This window comes from Astatotilapia calliptera, chromosome 11 (genome assembly GCF_900246225.1).
Source record: "Astatotilapia calliptera chromosome 11, fAstCal1.2, whole genome shotgun sequence".
Classification (NCBI taxonomy): Eukaryota; Metazoa; Chordata; class Actinopteri; order Cichliformes; family Cichlidae; genus Astatotilapia; species Astatotilapia calliptera.
The window spans coordinates 23074167-23097124 of record NC_039312.1 but is presented as its reverse complement, the minus strand read 5'-3'; the positions used below and the strand labels follow the sequence as shown (position 1 = coordinate 23097124).

The window sequence follows — 22958 nt, the reverse complement described above, 5'->3', positions numbered from 1 at the left end:
AAGCTGACATCAGTCATAGCAACAGAATGAAACCTCCACCGGCTCCCTTTTCAGGTCCACTTGGCTCATCAGTCCATAGCAGCTGCAGCATTGCTCATCCTCATGGTGGACAGAGACAAATGCTGACTGATTACCGCAGATTGCCTTCGTCAATAGCAGCCACACAAATCTTGCTGTAAGCGCAGGGGACAAAATGTCACAACAAAACCGTTTTTAACGCATGCACTGCAGCTCTAAACCTTCCTGAAAACAGCTGAATATGAGAACTCAAATGTCTCAAATCAAACTTTTACGTAGGTTTAATCTGCCAGCTGCCGAGTACGAAGTCAGTGTGATGTCCGATTGTGAGAACAGAGCAGGAAAATGTGTGGTGAATTTAAAGCAAGCTAGCGGGCATCATCCGTCCTGCCTACTACCTCTACCTAAGAGTTCCCTCACCCACACCAAAGGGAGTATTTTCAGTGTTAAGAATGCATCGAAGTGGACCGTTTCCTGCTGTGTGCTGCATCTGAGTGACCGCTTCAGTCAATGTCCCAGCTTTACTGTCCTGGCTTTGTCTCCTGAGTTTATTTGAGAAAATATCTCAAGTTTAAAACCAGGAACACATTTTCTTCGGACTCTTGGTTTGTTGACACGTGACACATATTCCAGCCAAAAGATGCATATGTAAATAAGCTTGTACTGTGCAAAAGTCTTGAGACTCCTCATTTCTTTACATGTTACTAGGAAAACGGTTAATAGGCGCGACGATTTATCAAAACATGTGCAAACACAAACTTAAATACATAATAAAAGGCAAACTTTAAGTAGTTTTCAGGAATAGTTCTCCAGGCTTCTTGAAGGACATTCAAAGCTCTTCTTTGGATGTTGGCTGTCGTTTGTTCTGTTCTCTGTCAAAATGCTTTGATAATGATGAGGTTGAAACTCTGGGGAGGCCACTTCTTCATATAAGCTTTCACTGCATTGACAGGGTGTTTGGGATAATTTTCATAGTGAAAAATAAAGCTGTTGCCAATGAGATGCTTTCTAGATGGTACTGAATTGTGGCTCAAACTCTGATCGTAGCTTTTTGCATTCCTAGATCTCCAACATAGCTCATCAGTCACCAGAACCACCGGCTGAAATGCAGCCCAAAACCACGACAGAGCCTCGATTGTCTTTTACAGGCTGTAGGCACTCGCTGTTGTACCTCTCTCCTACATACCTCAGCTTTTTCTCTGCGTTTCTCTTAGTTAAGAGTAACTTCTTGACAGCCATCCTTCTATTGATTCCATATCTGATGAGGCTTCAGTGAACAGCAGATGAACCAGCTGGAGGGCCAGATGAATCTCTCAGGTCCCATGTCTTTGCTGGATTTTGCCTTATGTCTTAAGGACATGACTTTCAAATACTGTTAATCTGCTGTAGATAATATTTTTAGACCTTCCATGTCCTCTTTTGTCCTCCACTTGTCCAGTTTCCAAGTTCTCGGCCAATAGTTCTCTGCGAATCACCTTTTTGGTGCAAAAATACTATTTTATGTCAAACTGTGTTATCTTTTTTTATATTTTTTGTGGATTCAACTAAAGAAATGGAGAAAAAAAAATTATATAAAAATTTTCCAACAAGCTGCTAGAAAAAAAGTGCCTAAAGACACAATTTAAAATTCTTTGCCAAGTCGTCTGTTATGCGTAGACACAACAGTGGTTCATCCCTTTAGTTCGGTGTGTTTATGAAGGAATGACTCATAGGTCAGCATTAAGTGGCTTAACTAAAAATATTCCTCTGAAAACAGTCAGGTACAAAGACTGCAGAAAGGCTGAATATGTCAAAGAAAATCTTTGAACGACTTTCAGAAATCCTGGAGAAGTATTGGTCAAGACCGCTTTAAACTTTACAAGAAAATCTGGCTCCTTGGAAACAAAATATAAAGCAATGAGGGGTAGCAAGACTTTTACACAGAAATGTATTTTATTTTAAATTGAAAAAAGAAAAAAAAAAAAAAAAGTCGAGTCTTCTGGCTGTTTTTCCATGTTCCATGTTAATGGCTTCCGGTAGAGCTAGACCCTAACCTTATGTTTGTTTGTCAACCCACTACAAGAAACTGTAGCTCTTTGCTGGGCGTCTTCCGCTGCTCTTTCCTGCTGAACTGTCAGATAAAGGCAAAAAAGCACCCCTAGTACAAACAGAGATAACAAATCTTAAACACACATACATCAAAAACACTGTCAAACACAAAAATCCAGTACTTTTTCCAACACTGTTTCCTTGTCAGTCCTGCTTACTTGAGAAAAGACTCCAGTTAACACACATTAATGAACAGATAACGCTCTTTTTCCAAGTTCCCTTTATTCTGAGCCCCTTCTGAAGTTTCAATGCTTTGAGGGCAATGCTTGCCTTTACATTATTTGCATTTTTCCTTGTACTTGTCTAGACTTTAATCCAAATGAAAGCTTGTGAAATATTGAAAAAAAGGAACTTTGCAGGTTTGTCTTTTGTCAGTCGTCACAGAAATCAGTAATTGAAACAACATGCAGAGCAGGTAGTCCCAAGACTTGTCTTCATGACTACAGTCCTACAATAAACCCATAATATTTACCTTGGACCATTCTTGTTATTTTTATTAAAGTTCCTATAATTGCGCTCCAACATTATGGTATCTGCAAAGGCAATCAAAAGGAAATGAGCCTGATCAGATACAGCAACAACACACAGGACAGAAGGAGGTAAACTGCCTGTTCGGTAAGCTCGACACAACAAGAGAGAGTCAAACCAAATCAGAAGAAGATGTTCTCAAAGCTGAAATAAGACAAAGAACAGAGCATAACAAAGTCGCACACAAAAAGAAAATGAAGGTTTTGTTAACACCTCTGGCAGTCAACATGATCTACACGGAGTCGGCTGTTTATTATCGTGAGACTCAGAGCGAAGTCTTCTTTCTCAGTTTACAAAGGAAAAACATGTGTTCAGTTTTGTCTGCATTTCTTCTGGGAAAGTGGTTGTGACCGACAGAAACTGGAATACTATTATGCTTCTCGGGGCTCGAAGCCTCGTACTTGTCGGCACATGTAGTTAGACTGTCCTCAGCTCCTTTTCTGCTCTGTTTAATCCATCTGGAATGAGATGAGATCCACTTCACTTTCTAGTGCGTCTCACTTGAAAGCGAAGCAAGCTCATGTGCTGCCTGAAGATTAACCATCACTGCTACTCCGAGGGAAGATTAGTTCTGAGTTTGACCTTAGCTGAAGCATGGCTGTAAGACTCGTGAGGAGTATCCAGCAGGCATGAGGGACCATTAGCATGTTAATACGATGACCTCGCAGCTGAGTGCATGTGAACCTCTGGTTCTAGTTTGACACCAAAGGTCCTTTAGGGCTGTAGTGTGATGGAGAGCCACAGCCCAATTCTCTGAATTCAATTTGCACAGTCTCACTACCACCTGTCAGAGAACAAGTGAGAAGCAGAGGGGAGGACAGGGTGAAAGGAGAGGCATGTGACGGGACAGTGAGAAAAACAGCCGCAGACTGAAGCAGACAGACAGACAGACAGAAGAACGCCATGAAGGAAAATTCCCACCAGTAATCGAACGAAGAGACTGGCAGAGCAAGTGTGGGACAAAAGCAACTCTTTGCCGCAGGAGGTTGAGAATTATTCATCCGCTGAGAAGCCATTGAAAAGGAGAGAGAGGGAACAAGAGAAGGGATGAAAGGAGTGAGAGAGAGGTGAACTCAAGAGTAGCAGAGAGAAAATGACAGGAAGAAAAAAAAAAAAAAAGATCAGGGCGAACGGGAATGAGCTCAGCTAGACTCAACATTTTGAGTCAATGTGAGGAAATTAACTGGCCTAACCGAGCAATGCGGCAGTCTTCAATTCCAGTGAATAAGAGCTGAGGACAACGTAGAGGTCTTCAGATGTTGCAGCACAAAATAAAAAATATGCACACAAAAGCACATTAGGATCTGAAAATATGGTGGCCTGGTTAATATAAAGCCTGGGCTTTTGCTGAAACCACACACACACACACACACACACACACACACACACACACACACACACACACACACACACACACACACACACACACACACACACACACACACACACACACCTCTGTTAAAAGCCTCAGGCACAGGTTGATACCTCTATCAAACTCTCAGTCCTCCTCCTCCCTCTCAGCAGTGAAAAACAGTCTCAAAAGAACTAAATTACACATCACACAACAGTTTCCTGATGCTAATGCGACCCTACAAACCCCTCGGCGGAAACGGCAGACACGTCCAACCCACTCAGCGTGGATGTCATTGCAACTCAAATTCATCATACGCAAAGAAGACATATTGAAAAAGAAAGTAACCTTTGATGTTTAACACAATTTTCTTCCCATGTTCCAACAAGGTTTCAAAACACTTACTTTGCCAGAAGCCATTAGTAATTATTAGTGGCGCTTTGTGCCACAAGAGGCACTGTGGGTGCTAAAAAAACACCAACCGCAATATGACGATTTGAAAAGTGGTGAGAAAAAAAAAACTAAAAAGATAGAAAGCAAGAGGCAGAGAAGGGAGCACACTGGCTTTTAAGTTGGTTTCCATCTTTTATGAGGTTCTTTTCCAGCAGCGATAACTTCAGCTTCCACAAGTTGGCAAAGTGTGTAGCTGTTTTTAAATCACAGGATTCACCATCGTCCACTTCTAATTAGACCATCCTAATCATCCAATTCACAAATGACCTTGGCTAATTTTGCAGATTAAACACAGTCTTAAGGTTTTTTTTATTATTATTAATCCTTTATTTATCCAGGTAAAAATGTCATTGAGATTAAAAATCTCATTTACAAGAGAGAGTATTTTTGGAGAGTATAAGGTTTACACAAAAGAAAAGTTGTATAAAATGTAGTGCTGTGTCATCTGATACCAAGGGCCAGTATTGCCAGTACATGTACTTTGAAATTATAGAGGCAGCTTATGCAGGGAAAGCAGTGTGTACTCATGATTAATCATCATCAGTTTATAAATTCTTAATGACCACAAGACACTGTGAGGAGGACAGCACGGTGCTGTCCTCCTCACAGTAAGAAGGTCCTGGATTCAAATCCACCAGCCTGGGTCCTTCGGTGTTTGTCCCGAAGCCTGTGCACGGTCTCCCACAGTGCACGTTAGGTTAACTGGTGATCCTAAATTGGGTGTGACTGTGAGTGTGAATGGTTCTCGGTCTCAGTGTGACCCCGAATTGGACGAGGTGAAGGAAACTGATAGACAGAGGTGTGGATTTAGGAAAAATGAGACATTTCTTCATGAGGTGACAACAGCTGCTGGTGGCAAAACTTATTCAGATCACCAGCTAGACTCTCGAGGGTTTAATTACATTGTAAATAGTGGCGATACCAGGCTGTGACTGACGATACACCTGAAACTGAAGCAAGGTTGAAAGGGCCTTAAATCTGTGTTCTTTCTGATGCCCAGCAGGGGGCGACTCCCCTGGTTGCAAAGCGACGTTGAGCTGAATAAAAGTAAATGGAAAAACCATCCTCGGCTCCCAGGATCTGTGACCTCAGTAAACACCCTCCTAATGCAGCTATGGCCTCAATAACTTAAGTTTTTTTAAAAAAATAATAAATCGTGTTAATTACAGAAATACAGTCCCCACTAAATTCAAAAAGAAGGGAAAAGTAGGGTATACTTTACAGTGTGACTGCAGTGTCCCTTGCTTCCACTCATTGCATAAACACTGAGAAGGCATCCTCCAAAATATTTAGCTCAAGGTTATTTTTTTCCTTTAGTCCATTCAACTAAAAACAGCACACATTTGGGTATAAAAAGATTCCCTGCTGCTTAAATTGCACATCAAAATTTCACAATGTTATAGGAGTGCAATGGCTAATAAATGAAGCTCTCTTTTAATAAGAGTTTTTTATTATTTCATAAAGTCATAAAACATGTACTAGAGTTGAGAAATTATATATTAGGGAGATATGGCAGTACCTTCAAGCTTCTAGATTTCTGTACTTTACCACAGGCTGTCACACACTCGTACATTATCACCTTCAAAAATAGGCCACCTGTAATTTTGGAAGTCATGCAGAGGCATTTCTGCAGTTTTCCGAGCTTATATCAGGGACCAAGTAAATGTCTTAGATACTTTGATAAGATACCCTGTGAGAATCTTTGAAGAAAACTTAACCCAAGGGTACTTGCATCCAAGAAGCAACACCGCTATCTAACAAGGGCACCCTTCACTGAAAGAGCAAACAGATAAATAAGGAGACTCACAGGGACGATAGGAGAAGAGAGAGGCTGAGGGTAAGATGTATGAGCAGAGGAGGAAGATAAATAAAATGTCTAGTGCTGCTTCAAAGGGAATGGGGAGATACAGAAGATGAAGAAGAAAAATCTGTGTTCCATGTTACATGTAGGGAAAGAGACAGATTGCCAGAATGATCAATTAGAGGATCAAAAGTGTGCTCGATGCCAAACGAAGGATGGTGGGGAGGGAATCTGGGAGGGGGAGGGCAGTCTGAGAAAAGGTAGGACTTCAGGGATGGAGATTCGCGAAGAGGAAACCAAATAGATTTGAAAACTCGCTGACAACTAAAGCCCACGAACAGCCCAGATCCCGCTTTGAAGTGTCACCGCCCATTACACGATTAATTTGTTTGTCCGACAGTCTGGTTGAGCTCGCTCTGCATGTGACCACACATACACAGATGCAATTGAAAAGTCCAGCTGTCTAGACTTGAAGGGAAATTGGTTTGGGAAAACAGGCTGGACGCTGGAGTCCCGCGTTCAATCGGTTTCATTTCCCATTACAGGGGGATTGTCGAGAGGGAAGGCAAGTAACCATGTCGTGTCTTTGGACTTAAATGAATTCTTCCACTTGCCTTCCTGTTCAGTCTGTCTGAGCCAATTATGACCAAAGACAGACTTTCTGTTTAATGCATGATCTCTGTGAGAGGTGTCACATAAAAGACAGTTCTTCATTGCCATTGTGCCCTTTCATGTTGTTAAGTAGCCCCTTTAGCGAGAGACAGACCAGGCAACTGTGCCAAACGTGCAGTTCAATCACTGTTCAAGCTGCGACTCCTTTAAGGTTCAAATTTGTATCCACCTGCTGAAGTCTTTTAACCCAAAACAATGACCCAGATAGAGGATAACAGACTGGAGTCAATGATCAACCAGACCATACATACCAGTGTTCCCATGGCAGAAACTACACCGTGCTTCTATGTTTGCAGAAAAGCCTGCACTGGCACGCAGCAGCGTGTTTTCAATCACAAAACAACACCACTGCAAAACCACTCTTCTTTTTTTTTTTCTTGTCTTGCACATAAAAAACCTTTCCAAGACTTTTGTTGCCGAGTCTTAGACACAAATCAAATAAGAGCCATTCCTTCGAACAATGTTAGACAAATTATTTTGCTGCGTGCATACTTCTCCACAAATCATATTATGCAATTAATGCTGCTTTGTCACGAGCCTGCCAAGAGGAAGACAAATCAATAAAAAGCTGTTCCAAGTCTGTGCGTGAACACTTATACTCACATAACTGGGCCATCCAACTATTTCAAATATCTTGTGTCTTCTTTGCTCAACTGCACAGCTGATAAAAACGAACTACTCCAAGTCAATGGCTCTCTCGGGACATTGTGGAAGAATCAGCGGCCAGATGCCTACTAGACTGAAATCCAGCAAACATGTGCATCAACACTCAGGGATCCTCCTCACTTTATGCCCCTGCCTTAGAGGCAGAGAGGGAGGGACGGAGAAAGGGAAAATGGCATTTTATTGCATTTCTATCTCTATAGCACAAGCACCCCCACCCACTCCTCCCCACACAGCAGTTTATAACAATGGTGCACCTCCTCCACGCTGGATTGCCTTCTCAGTCTGTTAGCCAACAAACTACCCACATCAGCCATTTTCATGCAGTCAGATAGGTGACTGCTCACTGCACTTCACACCCACTAAAGCCCATTGTTTGACTCCTCCAGTAGGTCACCGGCCCCCAGAGAGGCATGCACAAACACACAGGAGCAAGACAACACCACAAACACACGCAATCAAACCCACATTTTCCCTTCTCTTTGTTCTCTGTTATACAGAAATTAACAGAGACAAGATGCTGAAATATACATAATTCTGCACCATCCTGTTGTCAGACAATATGAGAATCACTCGTAACACCACATGACTGATCAGCTATCACCGCCCCCTTTCTTCTGCTTCATGCAAACACAAAATGTACATCCTGTTCAAAGTCCAAACTTTCCTGCAGCTCGTCCCCAGAGTCTGAAATGTTTCCTTCATCAACACAGATCCGAGTTCCAGGCAACTTCACACTGATTTCTGACTTGGTTCTGGTGACTGATTAGCTCCCCACTGGAGAACCAGGGACCAGGGGTGAGTGAAACCAGAGCTGCCGGTCCCACTAAGGGTCCCCATGTGTTGCTATAAGGTCACAGGGTCAACAGTCTGTGTGATGACCATCAGCTGGATGTCACTAGGTCCTTTTAAATGCTACACGTTTGACTCAGTGCGTCATTACGCCCGCTGCAGTCAGTTTTAAAGCTTCCACATGCCAGCTCAGATTACTTTTCTTTAACTTTTTATTTATTTATTTAAATGTTGTAAATGAGGTGGACTCTGAATAATGACACTCAAGGACTTTCAAAAGAGGAATGACTGTACAACTTAATCAAACCCGTGTAACTGTTTGAGAGTTAGTGGCAATGAGTCGGAGGTCGGAGAACGAGAAAAATCCACACTGAATATAAAAGGCGTGAAAGCAGTGAGGACTCTGAATAACGTTTTCTCCGGTGCCAAGCACCCACTTTTAAACACGATGTTGCAATAAGTCTAGATCATGATGTACGATGTCAGAATATCTCAGCTACGCAGTCGGCAGCATAAATACCACAATGTATCTGCCACACAAACGCGCAGAGTCCGGGGCGCAACGTTACACCTCATATGCGCTTCCAAGGAGTCCGTGGCCAGCGTCCAGAGCTGCAGCGCTCCCGGATCACAACGAGACATATAGACGCCAAGCCAGCGAGTGAGAGACGCACAGACACACACACAGACAGCTGGAAATACCCACAGCAATATTATTACAGCCGCTTATTATGGAGCTAAGCGCACGGAGAAGAAACGCGCAGAGCAGGTTGGGAGTACTTACCTAAAAGACAGGCAGAAGTGTGCTGTGACAGCGGTCCAAACTTTGGGATGAACTCTGTGGAGAATTGTGCTCAATACAACACGCGTCCACCGAATAATCCAAACTGACCTCCGAGAGCAGCAGCTGAGTTTAGTGAACGACCTCCACCAAAACTCAGAAAACAGCGCAATACTCCGTACGGGCTGCGCGCACCGGCTGATTTCACACCCCCAGGCTGACTTTCACTTGAGAGGAATATTTTTCAGCCTGTGGTTAATGGAGGGGGGATAATAAGATAAAGGAGGGAAAACACGCAAAGTATCTCTGCTTCTCGGACCTTCTCTGATTCTGCGTCCTCTCTCAGCCGCTCCTCCACAGTCCGGGCTCAGCAGCCGGGCCAGCAGGCGCCACCAGGTGCTCATTTACATAACTGCACCGGCTGTGTCCAATCACAGCCGCGAGCAAGGTGTCTGATTAAATATTCCAGCAGGCAACTCGACCAATCAGCGCCTCCCGTGGGAGGGCGCTGTGGCCTCAACGACGCTGTAAAATGAAATCCAAAGTGAAGTCTTCGGGGCCAGTGGGAGTTTCAGCGTTACAGCAACACAGAGATCTGGGGGATATTAGCTTACCCACGATACAGCTGCACGCAAGACAGTTTCACCTTGTTAACCCTTTGCTTGTCAGAACAGGCTTTCCTGCTGCTATGAAACTGATTTTGTTTTAAAGAAAATAAACTTGTAAACTCTTTAAATAATCTGTTCTTCCTCTTCACAGATGGTCAGGCCCATTTAATGTAGACCCAGGACTCTGCCTCAGTATTTACCTCTCTATTACAGAGTATTGGTGGTGTAACTGTATACCATTACTGGCTCTGGGCTATAATGACTCAGATTGAAGGGTTTGCAGTAAAACACAGCACTGAACTTGAATCAGGACATTTGTTGATGTGGGACCTTGAGGCAAAGCAGGAGGGAAGAGTGAATTCATGTCTGAAAAAGGGCCACATGTGTGCCCGTTTATGCTTAATAACATCAAAAAACTGAACAAGTCCGACTCAGAGAGGCTGAAACAAAGGTTGTAAAGCAGCTACAGTATGTGCTGGTACTTGCCCAAGAGTGAGAGCAGGGAAACTTTAGCTGGTGCTCAATCAGCAGGCACAGACAATAAAGGTCATTTAACAGACTCCAAGCTCCACCTTGGATAAACAGATAAAGGGAACATGGATTCTCTGCTGTCTAATGTTCCCTTGCACTTGTAGTTTAAACTTGCAAATGAGCTTTTAGTCTTGAAGAAGCTGTAAAGGCTGCGTAGATTCATACCATACAGTAAAAAAAAACAAAACTCAAATACTCAAAACACACAGAGAGAGAACATCTCTCCAAGCTAAAATAATAATAATAATAATAATAAATAAGCGTAAAACAGCAGTTCCTCAATCAGCCAGTTGAAGCTGGGTAAATATTGGACCCTTTTATATTGATCTGGTACCAAGTAACGACATTACCGATACTTTTAACATATAAATGCAGCTGATATATTATGAGATGAATCATCATCGATTTGAAATTCTGAACACATTTTGAAGACAACTGTGATTTTTATTTTCCACAATAATTAGTTAATACAACAAAACACACCTCTCAGCTTTTTGTGTATTTTGAAACTTGGTTTATAGGAGAGCTGTACATGTTAATGTGCCTGTCTGTAAAGCACTTTGGGTCAGCTTCTGTTGTTCAAAGTGTAGAGACTGTAGAGACTGCACAGTAAGTAGGAGAAAGTTTTTAAAAAAAATGTACAAAAAGTGCGGTATATTTGTGCTTAAAAAGGCTATATTTATAGGCTATCAATAAAATAGACCTGAGAGTCAACACAAAAAGGTTCAGACATTTGTCACAGAACATGTTTGAGGTATAGTTTTTCATAAAAAAAATAAATAAAATTATTGGGCTCCATTTTGAACTTACAGAATAGAAACCAAGTATTGAACTTTATGTGCTAGTATCGATCCGATGCCAATGCCAGTGTCGCTATCGATGCTATCAATATTTGGATTCATATGCATCTCTACTGTACATTAGTCGCATGCTGATTGGTTGACAAGTCTGGTGGAAGTGACAGCGGAGTTGACCAGGAATGGGAGAAGCGTGAAAAAATAAACATTAATCTTCTCTGGGAGCTATTAGCACATGTTTTTGATACTGCCCCCATCTGACAGTAGCCGCTCTCTGCAGGTGCTAGCATTGCTGAACCATAATTTCTCAGTCTTTAAATCTGACGTCATTAGCCGTTCCCAGGTCCAAACTCTGCTTTAGGTCCCAAAGTCAAACGAACACTGTGGCATCACTGAGAGTTACAAACTGTCTAAATTCTTTCAGCTGTTCAGCTCACAGCACAACAACACAACAGCAGAGACAGCACAGACGTTAAGGCGGCGAGGCGTGATTGCGGGTGCCGCTCAGGTGCGTCCGCCTCCTCTGCAGCGGCACTGCAGACCACACCCCTCCACACACATTAACCAGGTAAAATACATATTTAGGCAGAATTTTGCAAATATCTTTTTTTTTTTTTTTAGCAGCATAGTGCTTTTTTCCAATTGTTTTTTAAAAGGCAGGTCAAGGCTCCAAAAACCCAAAGGAGATACAAGGGTGGCAGCTCACAACAGTTTTTGTTTGCTACATGGATCATTTTAGTTCAGCTGGGTGTCTTTCCTTTTGTTATATTTCTTTAAGAGTTCAAAATGTGTTAATTACATAAATAAAATGTAATTTTCTCTGTAGCACTTCATGGATTTCATAAGCAACACACCTTAGTTGTTCACACAAAGCATAAAGGTAAAAAAAACCCCAATATATACAGTGTTATCTTCATTTTAGATGGCAAAAAGTATTTGCGGCTCCCAGTGTTTTCTTTTGCGTGGAAACCGGGTCCAAATGGCTCTTTGGGTGTTAAAGGTTGCTGACCCCTGGGATAGACTCTCATGTTAAAATGGCGAATGCTACAGCCAGGATGAACATGTTCACAGCCCAGTACCAAAAGTTTTTTATTCTCTCTGGATAATCTCCCTTTAGTTTTATTTTATAAATCAACCACTTTGATGTTATTAAAGGTTCAGATCAGAGGCTTGGCAACTGTGGATTACTTTTTAATCTTTTACCTGTATGTGGTAGCTTCTGCTAAGCTAAATCTTTGCTAATTTGTAGTGGTGCTGCAATTATCTGACAAATAAAATGGCTTGCTGTGCAGTTAATTGTACCGACAGCCTGTAAAAGAAGTTCGTGCTTCTGTCTGGGTGAGGGGAAATTCTGCTATTTTATTATCCTGGTACTTAGTCATAATTAGCAGGTATAGTATGTGTGTCTGTACAGCTTGATAAACAAGCTCGTTAGTGTTAGCTTGTAATTTAACAGTCCACGCTTTTGTTCCAGTAATAATAGTAAGAAGAAGAAAAAGAAGTACCGTCATCATCCCTCCTGGCTTAAAAAACCACAATACTTACAGCCAATTTTACAAATGAGCAAACTGAACTCTTTCTAGCTCCATGATGTGAATTTCCTATTTCATCACATCCCAAAGGGTCTCTGTTGGCCTGAGATCTAGTGATTGTAGATTGTGATGTTTAAATGAAATGAACCAAAGTGGAAGCCAAGAATGTTTTTCATTTTTTCTATGTTGTTCAATTTTGATGACCTTCTGCAACTTGAAGCCTCGGTTTCCTGTTTGTGGGTAGGTTACAGGAGTGGGACAGAGTGTGGTCTTCTTCTGCTGCTGTAGCCCTTCTGCTTCAAACTGTTGTGTATTCAGAGATGTTCTTCTGCAATAGCTTGGCTGTAACCAGCTGTTGCCTTCCTACAAGCTACTTCCCTTTCTCCTCTGACCTTTAGCGTCAACAAGTCATTTTCGCCCACAGAATTGCTGCTGAATGGTTGTTTTCTCTTTTTCAGACAATTCTCTGTAAACTAGAGATGTTTGTGTGGGAAGATCCTGGTAGATCATCAGGTTCTGAAATACTACCAGCCTGTCTGGCCCCAAAAAACTATAATACATGTAAAGTCACTCAAATCGCCTTTCTTCCCCATTCTGTTGCTCGGTTTGAACTTTAACGAGTCATCTTGACCACCTGACTGATGGATTAGTTGCACTAACAAGCAGGTGTACCTAATGAAGTGGTCAGTGAGTGTATATATGATTAGATGCAGGGATTAAGATACAAATAAATGACATGAGCCTAACGTGTATGCTCACAGCCGTAAATACTTTCTAATTTCTCACTCGGCTTTCTGAACATTGCTTAATCTTGAACTTTCCTGTCTCTGCTTCATTCGTGCCACCTTTACCACCCCGTCTACCCCTCCATCCTTCCCCCTTCACCCTCACCTCCTCCCTCTCTGCTTCTGCCTCAGACTTTAGACCGGCTTTCACCTGGCCTCATTCTCTCTGCATATCATTAACATTCTCTCATCGCTTTTCAATTGAAAGCTAAAACCAAACTAAGACTCTCCTCATTCTCTGTGTTTAACGTTGAAACTTTCCACTCGCAGTTCTGTAAAGACATATCGCTAATCTTCTAAGCAGTGGTTTCTCTAAGCACAGCCACTTTATAGACTTTGTTTTTCAGTAAAGTTAAGCAAATCAAAAGGCTGGTATACTTAATCTGAAATTAAAGGGACGACAGAGGGATCACTGCGTGTATTTCTGTGCTGTTTTGCTAACCGAGTTGTAGATATTACCCGGCTGAAGAGTGCAGCAACTCCCAGCTCGCTCCCCAGAGCTGTTCACATTTCTTTTCAACCCTTTCTGTTGTGCACATCGTCCAACTGCCTCTGCTTTGTTCGTCGTCCAGGCAACTGCAAATCCCCTGGCAGAAATTATGACCTTTTTCAGCATTATTTCCTTTCTGCCCCGTGCCGCCTCTCGTTGACTCTTTTCGTGTCTCACTTCTTCTTTCACTGCTCCTTTTTATATATTTTTTCGTTCCCTCACTTATGCTCACTTCTTCCAAAGAGTTTTAGTTTGTTGTTACTAAAACGCCTCCCCCTTTCCCCCTTCCCCCCTTCGCTACTTGCTGTGAGTGAAAAGCAGTAGAGCATAAAAAGCAGGTCTGATCCTGTGAGGAATTCTCTTAGTAAGGGAGAGAGATGAACGAGGGAGGGGGGAGGGGAGGGTGGGGGGGGGGGGGGGGACGAAAGAGAACAGGAGTTTGAGCTGTATCACAGTTATGAGTCAGCAAGGACAAGAAAGCGCTTCGTGCTAAAGATAAAGAAAGTGGAAAAGAATGAGTTACCCAAAACATCAGTGGTCTGTCAAGCAGAAGAAAGGGTTTTCAGGTGAAAGAAAGCTGTGTTCAAAGTTAAAAGTCTTCACTTTTTTACGAAAGGTGATTGCATTCAGTAGAAAATTACCATTTTCACCCAAAGCTTCTATTCAGCAGCAGTGACAGATGATCTATTGCCCGTCATTGTAAATATGCAGCTTGAATTTATCACCTCTCTGACATCACTTTGGTCCAAAAAACACAAACATCTGAATTAGAAATGGAAGCATTCAATTCAGAGGCATTTCATGGGAGAACACACACACACACTAACTCACAAACACACTCACTCAGGCAGCCTGTCCACCCCCTGTTGTGGTCTGACAGCTGTGCAGTGCTGCAGGATTCAGACAACACAGATCAGTTGCAGAATGCGAAGCTTGCAGTATGTTGGGAACCAGCGCTGAACCACATACCAAACATTCTACCCCCTCAAACATCTCCACCAGTGTGTTTTTCACTGGGAATATTCAAAACCGATAAATGTCTCCAATTTACAAGGGTCAACAAATCCTCCAGGAAGTTAATTTTACAACAGCATACCTCCTTTCTTCACATGCATACGTGACCACAGGCCTTTGTTTGGTTTGAACACACGTGTGTGGATGTGTGAGAGTGTGCACGCACCCCTACTTTCCCTTGATGTCTGCTTAGTGTGTCTTATCTGTGCTCAGTCAGTATCGGTGTCGCAGGCCTGCGGCAGGTTGTGTTTGATTGGCCCCTGAAGAGGATCTGCGAGCGTTGGAGGTCACGGGGTTAGCGTGCGCTCCAGGGGGAGGTTCCCGGGCGAAGGGTAAAGGTGGGCGTTGCATGTCCCAAAGCTCTCTTCTTAGGTGTCTGGTAATGGTGTAATGGAGGTTCCACAGAGATCTCATTTGTTCATTGTTGATTTCCTGCTTTCAGAATCAAGGTTGTTAATGTATTTTGTTAACGTGGCGACTTTACAGTCATGTTCTGAGCTCTAGGAGGGTGTAGCTAACACAGCGGTGCTTTTGGCTAAACGCATGTTAATATGCATTAGTTACAATTCCTAATTAGCGCAAAGCGCAGAGCTGAAGCTGAAGGGAAAATCATAATCTCACATGATTCGGGTCTCATTGTTATGGTGATAATTCATTCAAAATCACAAATGTCAACATAATGGTGGCACAGAAGGAAAGGTCATGGGGTCACCAAAGTGAGTTAGGGGTCTTTAATGGAATTTCATGGCAATCCATCCAATTTTCAGGCTGGTCCTTGAACGCACGCTGCTAGAATGACTAAAACCGTATCATTACATCGTCAGATACACCTACAGCTTTTAATCCTTTCTTTCACGCTTGAATTTTCCGTCTTCCTTTTTGAAGAATTCGACTCGCGCTTCTGAAAGGGAAACGCAGCTTACACATTTTTTTAAAAGTGCTTTTCACAGGTTCATTTCATGGCTTGCAGCAGTTTCTCTCAAAGACATGCGAGAATCTGCCGGATAAATCCGACCCTGCCTGAGGTGTCCCTGTGATCACGCAGCTGGATGTGTGTGAAATGCGATGAACTCGGTGTTGTCGGGGGAATGAGGGGAGAGAGAGAGAGGTGAGGCAGGATTGGGTTTGGAGGAGTTGGCATTGTCAAGTGTCGGATCAGGCATGTTCCAGATGACCCCTCATGCGGTCAGAGCCTCTGGAGATCCTCTCAGCTGTAGCCGTGCACTTGTGCCTCCTCTTCCTCATATCTGGAGGCGGTAGAGGTGGAGGGAGGGGGTGCAGACGCTTTTTTGGTGTCATGTTTCCTCCTCTTTAGAAAGCCCCTGCTATTCATCTGTACACACATGCACATACATCTGACAGTGTGGAGGGCTGCAGCCTCTGCTATGGCATTTGGGAGGCTCTTCCACAACTGTTGCCCTCTGTTCAGAGTGTCACCACAGCTCCTGTATTATTTTACTTCCCTTTTCCTCCCTCCTCTCCTCACCTGTCTGGGCCAGCTGAGCCTGAATGCCTCCTTTTCTTCTCCAGTCTCTTTGTGCTGCTTTCAATAACATTTCGGGAGTTGTTTATCCATGTGAGAGTCGTCTTTGTCTGCCCTCCACCCTACTGTCATTACCAATTACATGTTTAGCCCATCCACACCCCTTGTCTGTTGCTCAGACAGCAGTTTAACTTGACTGATCACCGCCTCAAAACATCAGTGCCATGTTCTCAGAGCCTTTATGAAGAGACATATAATTACAGCTATCCTTTAATTATTTTAATCAATATTCAAATTGGCCAAAGCCCCAGGGAGAAACAAAGCTCAGCTAAATCACTGCAGTCATTCTGAACACCAAGTTTGATGATCTGCCTTCCCCGTCTCCACGCCTGGATCTCAAAATTTCCCGCCCTGTTTTAAATCAGGCAGGCTGTTGCTGGCTGCTTCCAGTGAGAGTGACTGTTGTGGCTGACTGGAAGGCCCCAGAGACGGGGATGACGGGGAGGAGGTGAGGGGGGAGGACTCGGAGGGGTGCGAATGAGTGACATTGCAATGCAGTGAGAGGTGGCGCTAAAAATACCTATTGACACATGGGCTCCGACTCACAAACAGGGTCAGAGACAAACACGCCAGCCAGTAACCAAAGAGGTGTCATTCATGCATCACCGGGCAGAAACACTCATACGTACACATTAAACCACAAACTCACACACTGAATAATTAAACCGATAATGCTGCTGCCACTACTTACAGTAAAACTGGACTATTCCACAATGAATCACTCCGAGTTTGCACTGGCAGCGTTTTGTATTTTGGAGCGCTCTGAATCAAACAGAGAGCAGCCTCTTTCCACACTCGAGCACAGGTCCTCAGAACAAACAAACCCAGCTGCCATATTGTGACCCTCTACAGGAGGAAGATGGGAAAGCTGCTCTGTACACAGCGTGTTGAAGGCTTGCTGTGGCAAATATTGTTTTTGAGTTTACCCCACGCTGACATGCTGCTGGGACAGTTTGCAGAGCGTTCATCACCTGAAGAAAAGAAACGCTTGCAGCTTGATTTCTTCTCTGTGTGCAGTTAACAGAGACCTTACTGTACAACATGTTTTATGTGGTGTGAGTTCCTCTACAGCAGTTGTGTAGATTTTTTGTGAGTTCATCCACAAGGACATAAGGGGAAATTGACAAATGGATGTCAGATAGTCAATTTTACACATTTTCTGAGGCCTTGGTGTGTGTGTCATTGGGGGAAGATGCACTCAGGTCATTTTTTAACTTCATAAAAATCACCAGTAAAATAATCCTGTTATAAAGTTTATAGAGTTTATTGGCAAGTACCAAGTAAAAGTACTCATCCTGCAGACTAACAGCCCCTGTTGTTGTTACAGGGAGACTGATTTCACCCTCTTTCTATTCTGATGGTTGGTTTAGGAGATAAAATCTGAGTTTGTGAGATGACTAATGGGAGCTGGAAAGACAAATTTGTAGTTATGTCTTGTATCATTTATTCATTTTTCATATCTAAGATTGTGCTTTTGATAGATTGGATAATTTTACCTCTCTGGGCTCTGAGCAGCTACTCCAAATGCAGAGACGTTCAACCAAAGACTCTCTGCAAAGTCAACAAGAAGTCACTTTGAAATCCATTGTGTTGCAAGATGGTGCTTCATGTCGCTTCATGTCTTACAGACTCGGTTAAAGTCAGAAAATGTGGGAAAGCACAAAGAATGATATTTTGTAGGATAAACTGGGCACATCTACATCAAAGATACTAAAATTGACCGTGCAGACAGCGCTGGAGTGTGTGTACTTCACACAGTTGTTGGTTATGGCAATAGGAGGCGATGATAGGGGAAGCGGCGGAGGACATCCAATCTTCAGTGTTAAGGCCTCGCCACCCCCCACAGCGCTGCTGCAGCACCAGGATGCCGACTGGGGGACAACTGCCAGAGCTGTAAATCAGTGTGTGTGATAGAAAATGAGAAAGCATATATGTGTGTGTGTTACTACCAGTGTGGTTTCTGTATGTGAGAGAATAGTGTCGCTCTCTGATTTGTTACACAACTTCACTGAAAAGCGTAGGAAAAGGAAATTGCCTGTTGCAGGGAAAACCCCAGGAAAAAGGTAGTTCTGATCTTTTCACACTCTGATAACGCTCACAGACAGGAAATGTGTTTATAAAGGACATAACACCCACGTAATTGTGTCCTGACTTTTCTGAAGACAGTAAAGCTGAACACGGCTGGAATATCATATCGCCTGTAGACAGGCAGCTCGGTGCACCTGACTATTAACCGTAGCAAAAGGCTCTTGATGTTAATGCTGGCTTTGATAGCCCTCTAGTGACCGCAGAGGTGTACCTGCCAGCTGAGATAAAGAACTGTAATTCACCATAATGAGACTCTTTGCAGTTTGGTTGTTTCTACAGAGCCAAGTGTGGCATTTTTTTTCCCCGTCTTCAACGCTAACACACTTGTGGTTCTTGTTGCTTTTTCATCATGCAAAGCTTTTTACAACTCCCCGTCCGCCCTCTATCTCACCTGTATGCGTGTATGTGTGTCTACACAGCCCAGGGGAGAGTATAAAACCAGACTAATGAATTTTTCTGCTCTGCTTATGCTCTAGCTCTCACGCGCAGCCATTTCATTATTCCCCGGTCTCGCCCAAATGTTAGCCTGGGTCACACGGAGAGCACGAGTGGGGCAAATAAGTTGAGCAGAGAGGGGGAGAAGAATCCCCACAACAACCTGATCACGTCATGAGAAAGCTTTCCAAACCAGAAAAAAAAAAACAGGAAGAAAGATCAAATTCAAACCACATGGGCATGATTGGCGTGACTGATGTTGGCAGCAAACACATTCAGCACAGCAGAATTTAATTAACACTTTTGAAATTTATGGCGACATGCACCAGTAAATCTGGGGTCTTTGTCTGGCTGTAATTACTGCCATACAGGTTTGAGGGCCACAACATAGTTAGAGCTCTGACTGGGGAAATTAAGGAGCTGCAAATCGGAAACAATTCCAGATGATTCCTCTACTTCCCCCCTCTGAGTTTATCTAGTCAGCAAATAGCTTCTCTTAGCACCATACAAGTTGGCACCGATTCGAAATTATGCTGAAATGAGGGGATTTCCACCCACTTCCAACCAGTAAATAATGATTATGGCACTTCTCGGCGGTGATTATCATTGTACTGTCTCAGCTTGCTCGTGAATGGTGCCCATTGGGTCATGATAAACATAATGAGATAATAGCTGCAGCCAGATTTACTCCGTCAGGAGGATTGGATGGGCGTCGAGAGTGATTTTGATTTGACAAACACTGTCAGTCCCACAAGGATGGTGACGAACGGCGCTCAAGCAGAGCATAAATCTCAAGGAAAGGTTTGAGATTTTTATCAGATGACTATGGATATCATTTTATTAGGAGCTGGCACGGATGATAATCTGTTCAACATGCTTCACAGATAATAGAAGCAGTTTTGCTGTGGTCAACGCGTGGAGCTGCAGCGTTTTTTCCACGCAAACATATCCCGCTTTATTAAACGTTGTCATGTAAGACACACAGTGGAGTGAAATTGAAAAATGGATGTACTTTGATAAACAAACAGCATTATGATGAAAGCAGACAACACGTTCCTCGGCAGCATCTTTTCACCACACTGCTGATCCTGTTCCTCGCTCTCGAGGGACCAGACCATACTCATAAAAATACTCATACTTCTTTTTTTGTTTTTATAATGAAATGTGTGATTTATTCCAGTAAAGCAAATGGTTATACTTTGACGATAACAGCAAGCAGTGCAACTATCTATTTTCCCACCTCCTACGCAGGTTAATGCAACACTGGAGTCTATCCAATCATGCACAAACCAAAACACATCTCATCCTCACTGACCCTGGAGAACAAGTTATTACCAACTTGGGCTCTTCAGATTTGCAGAACTTTATTTAAAATTCTACTCTGGGCCAGAGAGTTCTCAAAAATCTAAAATGTGTATGGATAATATGGAAAATAATGCCAATACACACATTTTGCATTTTCCTGCAGAAGATATAAACGATATACACTCAACAGCCACTTCATTCGTCATTTGTAATTAATCGATATTTGGATTACATCATTAATGCAAATACCAAATCAACCAATCACATGGCAGTAACTCCATGCATTCAGGCACGTAGACATGGTCAAGACGAACTGCTCAAGTTCAGACTTGCCAACACAATCGGGAAGAAATGTGATTTAAGGGACTTTGAATGCATCACGGTAGTTTATGACAGTTGAGCTGGTCTCTGAACACACAACACACGAAATCTTGAAACGGATGGCCTGCAGCAGCAGAAGACCACACAGGGTCCCACCGAGGCAAAAATTCACACAAAATTTCCCATCTTCTGTTGTCAACAACACTGGACAACAGAAGAATGGAAGAATGTTGCCTTTTCCAATGAGTTTCCATTGTCTGCTGTAACATTTGGATAGTAGGATCTGCAGAATCTGGCATAAACAACATGAAAGCATGGGCCATTCAAACCTTGTATCAATAGTGCAGCCTGCTGCTGGTGTAATCCTGTGGGTAGGGTGACCAGATGACTCTCTTTATGTTGGGACTACACAGCATCTTTATTCTTTATTCCCACATCTTGAGAGAAAGTCCCACACTGTGACTGCTTCTGCAGGATGTGCACTTCTAAAGTCTGTTTTTTCCTCAATATCCATGCTGGAAAGTTTTGATTTCTTTATTTTTTGTAGTTCAAAGAAGCCTAATGCCACACTCATGGGGGGAAGTTACAAGTCACCAAAAAGTCACAAGCTTTGCTTGGTGAATATGATAGAAAACGCAGCAGACAATATATTCTCAGAAATACAGTTTTTATTTTTTCAAGTTTGCACAGGGGAAAATATGGTGCGAAGTATTTGTGTGTCATAATTAGATATGGATGTGGACACATCCAAACTGTAATCAGACAGAAGAGCAGCTGAAATAACTGTGAAAGAAAAGAATAAGGGAGTATGTGAGGACTGTCACAAGGGACCAAAGATCAAACTTAAGCTTCTTTTATCCTTACATGTAGTTAGCAGACACTTGAAATATGATATATCTGGCCCGGACATGCCAAATGATCATCTAGTAACATGCACAATTAAGTTTAATATGAAAATGTCAAAACCACCTCTCACCATTGTCCCACACTGCCCCCACACACACTTCAGCACCAACTCACTTAGACATCACAGCACACCTGAGTATTGTTGCAGACCATGTGCATGCCTTCATAAGCACAGTGAACTCATATTCTGATCATTGCTTCCAGCAGGATAACATACTATCACAAAGTTCAAATCATCTCAGACTGGTTGAGTTTATCATCCCCACAGTCACCAGATCGCAATCCAACACAGCACGGCTGCTGAAACGGGATATTGGCATCATAAATGAGTAGCTGTAGTATCTGCACCAACTGTGTGATGCTGTCGTGTCAGTTTGGACCCTAATCTCCGAGGAATGGTTCCAGCACCTCAGTAAATCTGTTCCTTGAAGAACTGAAACAGTTCTGGAGTAAAAGGTGGATTCAACCTGATACTAGCAAGGCGTGCCTAATAAAGTGGCCAGTGAGCATATGTTATGCATACGATTATTTTAAAACCTCTTGTTGGACATGTGCAAATGCACTGTGAACTAATACTAACCACCTATCATATTACAGTATGAAATAGATGGCTACAACTACAATTACTATGTTTAAGGTTTGATTAAAGCATCTCCACTGACATTCAGACATTTCACAGGGGTTCAACCTCAACAACAACTTTAATAACGCTGTAATGATTTTGTGGTTCGATAACTTTAACTTCATTTCACGGTATCTGCTTTAAATATTGGCCATCTGGAAATTTACCAATTAAGTAGTTTAGGAGGACTTTAATTAGATCTGTGCAACACGCAGCTGATCGTTATCGTCACGGAATCTCATCATCGTAATTATCTCCCTCGGGTACTCATAAAAGAAAGTCCCCCAACTAATTACGAGACAACTATAAAGCACCCAGATCGCCATGATAAGTCACATGTATCTATGTCTATTATGCATTCAGGAAGTATACCAACAGCAATTAGTCTGACAATGCTCAATCACATGTCTGAGCTGTCCACTTTGATCGCAAACCTCCTGGAAGATTGTGTCAAGCCATTCAAAGGAAAAGCATAATTATGTGCATCTGAAATTAGGAGGATGTGGTGGACGGGGGACTTCGTAGAAAGACTGTCCTTTACAGCTCTGGGTACAAGCAAATATCATAAACACATCATTAAACAATGCACTAAAAAAAGAAAAAAAAGAAAGAGAGTTTCTGAAGGTTATCTTCTTTTATTGCAGAAAGCAGTCCAGTCATCATCATTAGGCATACCAGGAATGAAATGAGGAATGCAGCAAATAGCCTGAACACACCTTGAGCCTTTACACTCACACTACACTCTCCAGACGCTGTCAGTTTCAATATTTCCAGGGAAAAAAACTCCCACATCAAAACAACTAAAACACTGCTGTGTTTCTAACAGCATGGTAG

General features: G+C 42.7%; 1 protein-coding gene across 3 annotated transcripts in view; it reads right to left on the bottom strand.

Moving 5' to 3' along the window:
* ddr1 (discoidin domain receptor tyrosine kinase 1) overlaps positions 1–9365 on the bottom strand; it is a 50792-nt gene extending 41427 nt beyond the window's left edge. For 2 of the 3 annotated variants that reach the window (XM_026184955.1, XM_026184956.1), the window contains exon 1: positions 7515–7768. In XM_026184955.1, coding sequence (XP_026040740.1) covers positions 7515–7516 — 2 coding nt within the window. In that variant the 5' untranslated portion in view covers positions 7517–7768. Of the gene's footprint in view, positions 1–7514; positions 7769–9150 lie in introns of those variants that run through there. The other variant, XM_026184957.1, reaches the window with a different exon arrangement.
* Positions 9366–22958: the final 13593 nt, after the last annotated feature.